At 37.6% G+C, this 12,017-nt stretch overlaps 1 protein-coding gene across 5 annotated transcripts in view; it reads right to left on the bottom strand.

Annotated features, from left to right (window-relative positions):
* The window catches only part of Cep350 (centrosomal protein 350), a 143,006-nt gene that overhangs the window by 27,630 nt on the left and 103,359 nt on the right, over positions 1–12,017 (bottom strand). For all 5 annotated transcript variants that reach the window (XM_041662290.1, XM_041662293.1, XM_041662292.1 and 2 more), the window contains 3 exons: positions 7,370–7,514; positions 3,234–3,394; positions 234–370 (listed from right to left, as the gene is read on the bottom strand). In XM_041662290.1, coding sequence (XP_041518224.1) covers positions 234–370; positions 3,234–3,394; positions 7,370–7,514 — 443 coding nt within the window. The remainder of the gene's footprint in view (positions 1–233; positions 371–3,233; positions 3,395–7,369; positions 7,515–12,017) is intronic.

Below are 12,017 nucleotides of genomic sequence, written 5' to 3'. Positions count from 1 at the left end.
ATGCTGAGATATGGTTTGCACCGCACCCACCAGGCTGCAGGTTAAAAACACACATTTCCTATCTGTACCTTATGCATTTAGTTTGTACTGCTCATATGCAACACTTTACGTCTGTAAAAAACAACAGTATTTTTACTTGTATAACTCACTGTCACTTAAAAGATAACTTCTACTAAAAACCTTTCCTTATTGCTTCTTCAATAAAGCAGAATACATGTAACTTAAGTTCCTACCTGTGTAGTGGATGGGGCTTGATTTTGGGTTTTTCAGAAACAGAGGAGAGACATTTAATTTGAAGTTTGGATGTTGGTGATGTGTCCAAATCTTGGCTAAGCTCACCTTCAGTTTTCTTAATGAATTCATCATAAGTCTAAGTTTGGAAAAGTTAGAGGAGTTATTACACAGAATGTTTTATTTTAAATCATTAAGGCTTTAAATTTTTTAAATAGCATAATTTAACCAGTAAACCAGTAAAAAGACAGAACATAAAGATTTCCCTCCCTGCTCCCTACCACATCTTCAGCACTGCAAAAAAGGAGAAAGAAATGATAAATTTCAATACAAAGCTAAGTATTTATGAAATGGCAATACAAACCCAGACACATTAGCCTTAAACCTGTTACATGTTATTTTCTAATATTTTGTGTTTTTGTTTGTTTGTTTTTTGCAGATGGGTAGGTTGAGGTAAGGTCTCACTATGTAGCCTTAGCTGACTTGGAATTCTCTATGTAGAGCAGACTGCTCTTGAACTCACAGAGCTCTGTCTACCAGTCCCTGTCTTCTAGTGCTGGGACTAAAGGCATGAGCTACCACCTTGTGCGTTTGTTTTTTTCCCTGAGTTTCAATGGCAGTAAACTTCTTAAGAAATAGTACTTGGGAGAAATTGAGTGTAATCAGTCAGGTGGTCAGAATTACTAAAACGGCTGTCTGGTTATTAAAATACCCATTTTCAATTGTTACCAGAACTTTGCTGCTTTGTAACTATCATTAGTATGGCATCCAAAGGGGCTCTCTATCAATCATGTCTTTCCTTCATTTGGAAGGCTAAACTCACTTGTACAACTGTATTTGATGTAATAGCTGAAAACAAAGTTAAGCACTTTTTATCCAGGATGTACTTAGGTCTGGCCTAAACTAGATTGTTAATAAATGTTTATAGAATAAAAGAGAGATTTATGGATCTTTTTTAATTGCTACATATTCTTGACATCTGGACTAAGACCCCTACATTTAAAACTCTTACCATATTATCTTCACCTGAATTATCTATCAATGCTTGATAAATTCTGATATTAATCACTAACATACATAGCCAGATGGCCCATCTAGCTAAGTCTACATAGAAGGGATAGTTACTCAGATCTGAAAGCATCTGAAAGTTTAGTTCAGTTATTAAATAGGTGACCAATAAAGTCCACTAGGTCTTTTTCCATATACGTTGACATATATATTTCTCTATGGCATAATTTCAAGACCTAAATACATAACTCTTTCATTTTTGTTTAGCCACTTAGCGAAATGCTGAGTGAGATGGCTCACAGCACTATTCTAGAGACTGTCTATCAATGTAGATCTTTTAAACTTTAAAAGTTCTTTTAAGACAGGATTTTGGATTTTGGCTGGATTCAAACCTGAGATCCTCCTGCTTCATGTTCCGAGTAATAGAATCATATTATTGCACATTTTTAGCAACACTGTTTATTCTTAATTTATTTCCAGTATTACTTTAATGGCTCAGAGTTGTATGACCAATCAGATAAAACCCAGACTCCTTAGTTTAACCTCTAATTTTCTGAGTGTCACCTTCATTTTTGAACTTGTTTTCCCACTGCTTTCCAATACAAACACCCAGCACGGCCACTGTGTCTCTGCTGCTGTGGGTCAGGTTAAATCTGAACTCCTATTTCTACTTCAGTCTCCTAAAGCTAACTATAGGAATGTCTGGCTAACCTGGACCTGGTCATTTATTATAACCACTTTTCTAACTTTGAAACACCACGTAAGTTCTGATGCCGGCTATCTCCAAGTGATGTACCTGTGCAAATGTTTATTCCACATTTATCAACAGGCCTATTTTCATGGAAAGATATAAAATTCAGAATTAGAAATAAAATCCTGCCTTTATCATCTATGGGTTGTGTGTCCCTGGATAGGTCCTTAATCTTATTTAAACTCAGTTTTCTTATCTGTGAAACAGTGGTAACAACTTATCACTATGAGGATTAAATAAAAATACATTCAATTACCTGAGTTTCCCACATACAAAAATAGTCATCTAAATACAGGAAGAATTGTGTTAAACAACAAAGATCAATAGGTAAACATTAAAAGGAAGGAAAATTTGTGGCTCAACACAATGCACGTTCTCCCATTGGTTAACTTAAAGGCCAAACAGTTTCAACTGCTGTGAAAATGTGAAAGCGAGCAGATCTGGACAGTTCTCTCCGGCAGGGGCCCGAGAACAGATTCTTGTGAGTTAGGAGGTTCAGCTGGATGCCATGATAAATACTACGACTCAGAACAATAGGCTGGCACAGCAAGGGACAGGTGGGGAGGAAGGAACACACCAACTTCAAAGGGAGAGACACAGAGGGACACAGAGAGACTGACATTTGTAGAAAATCACCAGAGGAAGTCATAACTAAGAGACTATACAGATAATACAGGTAAGAGGGCTTAAAATTCCTAGCTAGAACCCTAGACTACAGCAACAGGAATAGAAGGAAACCAAAAGGAACTGGTAAAAGAGCAATCAGTGGGAACTGGGCTGCAGAAGAAACAGAAGGAAGACATCAGCAGAAGCATATTTCTAGTGTCAGGTAGAATATGGAAGGGTGCTAGAGCTTAGGAAGAAATTCAACTAACAGCTGTTATTTAGGAACTGTCCTAAATTAGCTCAAGGATTTTAATAATTGTGTGGCCTACTTGCAAGAAAAAAAGATGACAACAATTTTAATACCTAGATCTGTTTATCTTTTTCATCCTAATATTTTTAAGAGAATATGAGTAATCTTTATCACAACTATAATCTTTATCAGAAGTGTACTTTAGTATTCAATATTTTAATATTTAGCTTAACATTTTGGATATCTTCAGATTCATTTTTAAAGATGATAAAATATTACAGTACATGACTACTGAAAAATCCCATCCACTACTTTATTAAGAGCACTGCAGATACTTGAGCTTCACCTGTGAACTAACCTTGGCAGCTGGCCCACTCCCCATCTCACCTCCAGCTGTCTGATCAGACTGGCTTCCTGGGCTTTTAGCCTCTCCTTTTGTCTTTTCCTCTGCTCCTTCTTCAGCTGCTCCACAACTGATCTCCTTTTCCGCAGCTCATCCTTCAGAGCTCTGATCCTACCTTCAATGTCACTCTGGTCAGATGGAGTTTCTGAAAGATAGGAAATATTTTCATTAATCTAAACAAAGATCAGTAACTAATAAAGAAAAGTTGTAATACTTAAAGTCAATATTTAGGGGCTGGAGAGATGGCTCAGCGGTTAAGAACTCTGACTGTTCTTCCAGAGGACCTGGGTTCAATTCCCAGCAACCACACAGCAACTCAAACTATCTGAAAATCCAGTTCCAGGGGATCTGACATCTTCACACCAATTCACATAAAATAAAGTTAAATAAATCATAAAAAATTCTTTGTAAAAAAAATAAAGTCAATATTTAAAATTTAAAAAGTTGAGCTTCTGAAAAATGTTATTAATAAAATGTGAGTGTAGTTTTCCATAGTCTTTTTTCTTTAGTTTTCCTCATTATTTTCTAATTTCTAATATTATTATTTGTTTATTTATAATTTACTTTATTCTTGTGAAAAATGTGTATGTGTGTGTATATATAATTTGTGTGCATGAGTTTGGGTACACATATGGAAGCCAGGGAACAACTTTTGGGAGTTGGTTCTCTCCTTCCATTGTGGTGGGTTCCTAGGATTGAACTCAGGTTGTCAGCCTTGTGAAGAAAGCATTCTTAACCCAGTAAACTCGTCAGCTCAGGATTTGAAACTATAAATAGATGCTGAAAAACCCTATCTTTGCAAGATACATAGTTTAAGTTTAAATTTGTATGTTAGTGAAATTTGAACCTTCTGTAAAAATTTACTTCTGGTAGCAAAACATTCATACAATTATCCTTAGATATTAAAGCATGCTGTCATATTTTTAAAGCCAAATTAGGATAAAACTAAATTTTATTTTTATTTTCAAATTGTGACTCATTAGCTGAGTTTTATTATAACATAAAAAAAGAGAAAAATATACCCTATTTTAATTTTTCTTTGAAAGCTTTTAAAATTACTAAAATGAAGCTAGTTACATTTTTTTCTCCCCAGTAGTTTACATCCACACATGAGAGATGCAGTCATGGCAACATCATAAGAAAGCACTCATTATAACGTGTCCTACATAGGGATGACAACAAACAGGCACCACTGCTTACTTCACTGCTCAGAAATCACAGTGACTGACTATTTCTTCTCATACCTCTTGAGTCACACGCTGATTGCATCTCCACACACAAAATAACCTTGCAAAAACAACACTATCAGACAGAAACCTCAAGATTAAGATGCATACTGTTCTACCTTGAGGCTAGGTTTCTATCAGGTACTTCAGATTAAGTTACCCAAGAACAACAGAGCTCACTGAAATGCAAATGATCACTGTCTCTTTAAAATGGTGTGATCCAAATATCTGGGCTACAAAGAAAAGCTAAGTTCCTGTGATTTCTTTACTGACTTCACACTGTACTAAAAAGGAAGCAGTGATAAGTAGTAGTGGTAAGCACCTTCTTCAGATGCTTTCTCTTAATTTTGAAAGAAATGAACTGGTTTTAGGTTGGAAACTCTAAGTGCTTGGGGCTAGGTTTATACTCCTTCAATCAATGGTTCTAGTGTGGAGCCCTACAGTCTCGGTTTTAAAAACACCATCTTTCCTAAAATCAAATATAAACTTCTAATCCTCTAGTCTGATGAGCTGCATGCGTCCTAACCAAGAATGATGGCACACACCCGTAGCCCCAATTTCAGGAAGTGGAACTAGGCAGCCAGCCTGAGCTACAGGACATCCTGTCTGAAAAACCAAGACCTACATGCCCTTGAAGCCTGAGATGTTGTCTTGTGAAGTGTAGGAGACCACACTTAAACTTTGCTCTCCAGATGATTTTAGATCAATGTATTTTTAAAACAGACTGTCAGTTCTGATGCTATAATAAAATTAATTTTATAGTCTATGGTTATGAAGAATTAATAACAACTGATAAAAAAAACCTGGGAGTTTTTAGATGAAAAAACTTGAAAAGTATTTGTATTTTCAACTACTGAAAAAAACTAAAGGAAAACAAATACGTGGCAATAAGAGGCTGATGGGGATGGGGTACACTACAGAGCTGCCTTCAGCTACCTCAACACACAGTCCTTACCAACAAGATAATCTTTCTAGAGATTTTTTTTGAAACCAGGCAACTCTCTATGTGAATATTATTTTCATGAAACGCTCTGCCATAAACATTTTTTGAGAAGAGAAGGGATGAGAAGAGGCAGGCAAATGACACTTGAATTTGTCAAGATAAGTAAAGTGTGGACAGAGCAGTTTGCTGAGGTTTCTGACTCCCTCTCAGAGGCTGACTATATTGACTTGGTTGGTAACAGGGTTCCCCTTCACTCACTGGCATTACTTAACCCCACCACATTAAAATGGACCACATCTTCAAATACTGTTTATCATAATTTCCTCATGAAGCACTACATCTCATCTATAATTCAGAAATCTCAGCTTTTTTTCTAAAATTACCTTTTCTTACTTAAGTGCTAACAATAAACTATCTCATAAATATCACTGATCTTTAGCAAATAACTCATGCAAAGATGTCATCTTGTTGCTTCCAGTGGAAAAGATAATCTAGTATGGGAAACACACTTGAAGCACATATCAGTAAGGAGCAGATCCAAAGCAGGAACCCATGTTTCCAAGTGCACACCAAGTTTATGTCTACTGACTGTATTCTACCAGAGTACACCAGTACTGTCTGCATTAGAACATATAAAAAACGGATACAAATATTAATAGCTGGCCGGGTGGTGGTGGTGCACGCCTTTAATCCCAGCACTCGGGAGGCAGAGGCAGGCGGATCTCTGTGAGTTCGAGGCCAGCCTGGTCTAGAAGAGCTAGCTCCAGAACAAGAACCAAAAAGCTACGGAGAAACCCTGTCTTGAAAATCAAAAAAAAAAAAAAATTAATAGCTGCACAAAAATAACATAAAAGATAATTTCAACTGTTTGACCTGATAATTCGATTACTATCAATCTATCAGATTTCAAAAATATTGTATATATTTCTTAAAACATTATTTACAATTGTGAAAAATTTAAGAAAATCTAGAAAACCATCATCAGGAAAACAGCTGAAGTATGGTACATCATCTACCCTTTAAACATGTATGTGTGTGGGTAACACTGCATGTGTTTGTGGAGGCCAAGGGTCCACCTTGGGTATTTTTCTTCAGGATCTGCCTATTTCCACTTCCCAGAGCCAGTATTACTGCCACTTACCACCATGCCCATTTCCTGGGTTCTAGGAACTGAACTGAGGTCTTCACACTTGCAACAAGTACGTCCCTGACTAAACTACTTCCTTAGCTCACCTTCTCTCACAACAACTAAACCATTTCTACTAAAAAAATAAACATCTACTCGAATGACCTCAAATGGTAATATATATGTTTATTAATATAATTAATATGGCAATACTCAATACTGCATTAATTTTCCTCATAATTCTCATACACACAGCATCGTTTCCCCTTTAGATATGTTTCCTATGGCCAACAAACTTCTGAAGCCTTGCAGGGTAGAAGCTCTTCAGTCTTTCAAAATAGTATCCAACAGAGACATGAACAGGAAAAGGCGTAAGAAAACAGTTATTCCTTCTCTACGCTGCTCCTTTGAGATTTGTGCCATCCTTTCCCACAACTTTCTATCTTCATGGTTTATCAATAACTCGTTGAAAAAATCAATAAATACCCTCCGCATGAAATAAACAGTGCCCATGAGGCCCTGGTGTTACAACCTGCTCCCCAGTTCCATCCCGGCCTGGTGGGCCAAGCCCAGCTACCAGCTATGCTGCACAAGTACGACACACTGAAAACACAAAGGCGGTGTCGGACACAGAAAAAAGGAAAGAAATTTTGATGAAATAAATGTTTATTAACACAAGAGAAGTTAGTGGAATTAAGGATATAATTATCAACTATAATCCCTGAGCAAGAAAAAGCCTATACAAATGCAACCAAGGATAACATAAAGTTTCTTAAAGGAGAACTCAGAAATAACAACAAAAAAAGAAACTCACAGCACCCTTACCTGACTGTGTCACAGACGGTGATTCATCTGACCAACTGTAACAGGGCTGATGAGACTTGACAGAAAGGCGACAGTGTGCTTCGGTCCTATGACTTCCTTTGCTAGACTCTTGCTTTGACACAGATAAACAACTTCTGGGAGGAGACTGTTCAAACAGAAAACCAAACAGGAATTATTCTGTCATACAACTGTGAACTTATATTTAAAATACATTCTATAACACTTCATATCAAATGAACATGAAATTTAGTGATATACATAATAGACTGAATATATTAAATTTTAACACAACTTTATATAATTTCACAAAAGGTTAAAAAAAAGCTTACTAATTCTACTCAAGACCTTTTCTCTTTCTTCAACTCAATTCCTTTCTTTCAAAAAATTATTGATTAACGCAAGCCTTTAATTCCAGCACTTGGGAGGCAGAGGCAGGTAGATCTCTGTGAGTTCGAGGCCAGCCTCGTCTATAAGAGCGAGGTCCAGGACAGGCTCAATAATACAGCAAAACCCTGTCTCAACAAACAAACAGACAAACAAATCCCAGCACTAGGGAGGTGGAGACAGGAGAGATATGGCTGGACAGAGAGAGGAAACTGGAGCTCAGTGCAGTCGGAGGAGGCAGTCTGAGGACAGGATCGCCCTGTCTTTGAGCAGTGGTAGAGGTGAAAGGTCTCTCTAGTGTCTGGCCACACTGCTTCTCTGATCCTTCAGCTTTCACCCTGATATCTGACTCTATGTTTAATTTATTAAGGCTAATTAGAATTAATGCTACAACTTTAACTCAATTTTTGATAAGCTTAAAAATAATGGGTTTCATTATATTTTCATACCTTAAGCCAGGTTCTCTCTCCGAAGCTCAGGTGGCCTAGAGATCACTATGTAGCCCATACTGGCCTAACTTGTGCCAATCACCCTGCCTTGCATCTGAGTGCTGGAATACAGTCATGAACAACCACACCTGGCTAATTTTACTTTCATGTTTTGTTTTGTTTGGGGCGGGGGGTAGGGAGGTAGGGTGGGAATCTAATTTTTCTTAACGACAGAAAACAAGTTATGAAATAACATGCTTTAAGCAATTATAGTAAACTACAAATGGCTAAGATGTTAGTGATATTTACTCTCCTTATCCATTTAATTAAAAATTACTAAATATGTACTATTTTTATGGGAGGATAGAACAAAATGGTGTGAGACTGTCCACAAAGTATAGACAATTTTACTTTCCAAAAAAGGCAAAGTTCCTGCCCTGCCATCAAGGGGGAGTGAAAATAGCTGACCTGAGTCCTGTCACCACCACTTTCTATCCCTAGGACTTTGGACAAGTCTTTATAAGAAAATATTGTTTTTAGATTTGATTATTTAATTTTCTGTGTATGAGTGTTCCACTGTGTATGTAAATGCATCACTGTGTACCTTGTGCCTGCAAAGGCAGAGGACATCAAATCTCCTGCAACTGGAGTTACCATGGGGTGCTGGGAACTAAGCTCAAGTCTCTGTAAGCGCCCTCAACCACTGAGCCATCTCTCCAGACCCTCACAATAGTTTTAACCTGCTGATCTTCAGAACGGGGATTTACAGTGTCTCCTACTTTCTAAAGTTGTTGTGAGGATTAACTGAGGTCATTCATGTCAGGTACTTAGCATACTACCTGTACCTGATACATATAAATGCTACTTTTTAGTATAAAAATCTACCTTAGTACATCACTTGTTTTAATTTCCTTTACACATTTTCTTCAGAAAGAAAAATACCCAATTTTTAGTATTCAATTAATTTTGTGGTTAAAAGGTAGAAGCTAACACATTTATAGAACTTAGAAATTAATAAAACTGTGTTCAAATGCAGTTCAGTTCCACAAGTATTATGCTATAAGTAAATTACCTATATAATAAGCTTATTATCACCATACAATAATTTCAAAAACATTAGCATAAAAATGAGAAGTCTTCTGTACTCTAAAAGCATTTTCTAAGTCTGTGCAAAAGAATATTAGCAATGTAGTATTTTCAGCATAACATGGAATCAGCTCTGCATTAACGATCAAAAATTTTTCTGCTAAATCTTTCAGGTGCAATAATGTTATACACGAGAATCTGACTAACCTTTCAATAGGGAATCATACAACTAATTCTTCACATACATACTAAAAATGAGGATTTTGAGCTGGAGAGATGGCTCGGGGATTAAGAACACTGGCTGTTCTTGCATAGGACCTAGGTTCAATACCCAGTAGCCACAGCAGCTTCTGACTGTCTGTAACTCCAGTTTCAGTAGCCAATGTCCTTTTCTGGCTTCCTTGAATACCAGGCATACAAATGGTACAGACATATCTGCCAGCAAAACATCCACACACATAAAATAATAATTTAAAGACAAAATTCTAACTATACATATCCCTACCCATATTTTTAAACAAAATGAGGTTTTAACATGGGCCAGTAAGATGGCTCAGCAAATAAAAGCACTTATTGCCAATCCTACAACCTGAGTTCAACTGCTGGAACCCACATACGTGGTTTACAGGAGAAAACTGACTTCTACAAGTTGTCTTCTGGTTTTCACATGCAGACATACACACAAGTATATATGTAACTTTCTTTCTCAATAAAGAAGCATTTGTTAGTATTTCATATTGTTATGCTGATGTCTTAATCTCCCAGAAATCAATCTGAAAAGCAGCGGAGTTTCTTTCTTGAATTTTTAACTTTCCATTAAGTAAAATCTTAAAACATACCTAAGTGTCTTTGCTATACTTTAGTTAATAATTGCTAATTCATAGTCAGAATAAGAGTGATCATTTTATGTCTTTAAAATATCTGAAATGAACAGTTTTCACTTACTATATTGGGCATTACATTTTCTGTATTTTCTTTTATTCTATACTTAACCCAACAAAGAAAGTATTCCCTGATTCAGCAAGGCTTGCAGACTTTGGAAACTGTTGCTTTCATCTGTAATTTCACTTGTGCAGTAACAGCACAACAGGTGCTATCTCCCTATTACCATGCATTTTCATGTAATGTGTACATGGAATCTCATGATTACATCTCAATCTTATGGACACATATATCTGTGGATGATCAGAAAGATGACTTTTCATTTAGTTATATAATTTTAATGTACAGAATATATACTGGGACATGCTTCATAACTAAATGTATTTGTCCCATGAGAACTGTGGACACTTAAAGGCCTGCCCTGTTCCTTTTGCTCAGACTAACTGCACAATTAGCTCACGTAGTTCAAACTACACTAAAGGTTTTTGTAAATAGCTCTTAAGTTTAAAACTTTACAGCTGTGCACAAGGTCAGATCACAGATGTCCAGCCAAGGTTGCTATACAAGCACCCAAAGAAAAGCATGCCAGTTCTTCACTTGCCAGTCTGCTGACAATAGACCTATGTCTCATGTCCCTCCACCCCTCCACCCCCGGTCTGGTCACATCTGGTCATGGTCTCACTCTGTAACCTTGGAACCTTGTGTTGCCATGGCAATGGCTCTGCTCCCTATTGCTCACCCTATGAATGTGCTTTTGACCAATGAGGTAACTCTTGTGATTTTATTGCTTCAAGGCTCCTGTAAGGACTAGAGAAGAAGAAGCTGGAAGAAGCTAGGAGAAATTAGAAGTAGGGCAGGATAATTAGAATAGAAAGTAGAACAATAAAGAAACTGATTCAGAAAAGCACATGTGAGAAAGTTCATTCACCCTTAGAAAAAGTCCTTTTCACTTGCTATGCATCCATTCTGAACCTGGAAGAGAATCTTGGAGTTGGACCCCAAAGACTCTCGGTACTCATAATGTTCCCACAAATAATCTTCATTACTCTGTGTGTGTGTGTGTGTGTGTATGGGTGTGTGTGTGTGTATGGGTGTGTGTGTATGGATGTGTGTGTGTGTATGTGTGTGTGTATGGGTGTACGTGTGTGTATGTGTGTGTGTGTATGTGTGTGTGTATGGGTGTACGTGTGTGTATGTGTGTGTGTATGGGTGTACGTGTGTGTATATGTGTGTACGTGTGTGTATGTGTGTGTGTATGGGTGTACATGTGTGTGTATGTGTGTGTGTATGGGTATACGTGTGTGTATGTGTACGTGTGTGTGTGCATGTGTGTGTGTGTGCATGTGTATGTGTGTGCATGCGTGCGTGTGTGTGCATGCGTGCGTGTGTGTGCATGCGTGCGTGCATGTGTGTACGTGTGTGTATTGTGTGTACATGTGTGTGCATTGTGTATGTGTGTGTACGTGTGTGCGTGCATGTGTGTGCATTGTGCATGTGTGTATATGTGTGTGTGCATGTGTGTGCGCATGTGTGTGTGCATGTGTGCGTGTGTGTGTGCGTGTGTGTATGTGTGTGTGCACATGTGTGCATGTGTGTGTATGTACGTGTGTGTGCATGTGTGCGTGCATGTGTGTACGTGTATTATGTGTACATGTGTGTGTATGTGTGTGCGTATGTGTGTGCATGTGTGTGTACGTGTATGTGTGTATGTGTGTGTGCATGTGTGTGTGCATGTGTGTGAGTGTGTGTGTGTGTGTGCATGTGAGTGTGTGTGTGCATGTGTGTGTGTGTGTTCTTGAATGTGCACGCGTGCATGCACATGTGCCATGTGCTGGTCAGAAAAAATTTTGCAGGAGTCAGTTCTCTCC

Source organism: Microtus oregoni, unplaced genomic scaffold (assembly GCF_018167655.1).
Source record: "Microtus oregoni isolate MIOR12 unplaced genomic scaffold, Mior012 000013F_ref0000133, whole genome shotgun sequence".
Lineage (NCBI taxonomy): Eukaryota > Metazoa > Chordata > Mammalia > Rodentia > Cricetidae > Microtus > Microtus oregoni.
This window is presented reverse-complemented; position numbering and strand designations above follow the sequence as displayed.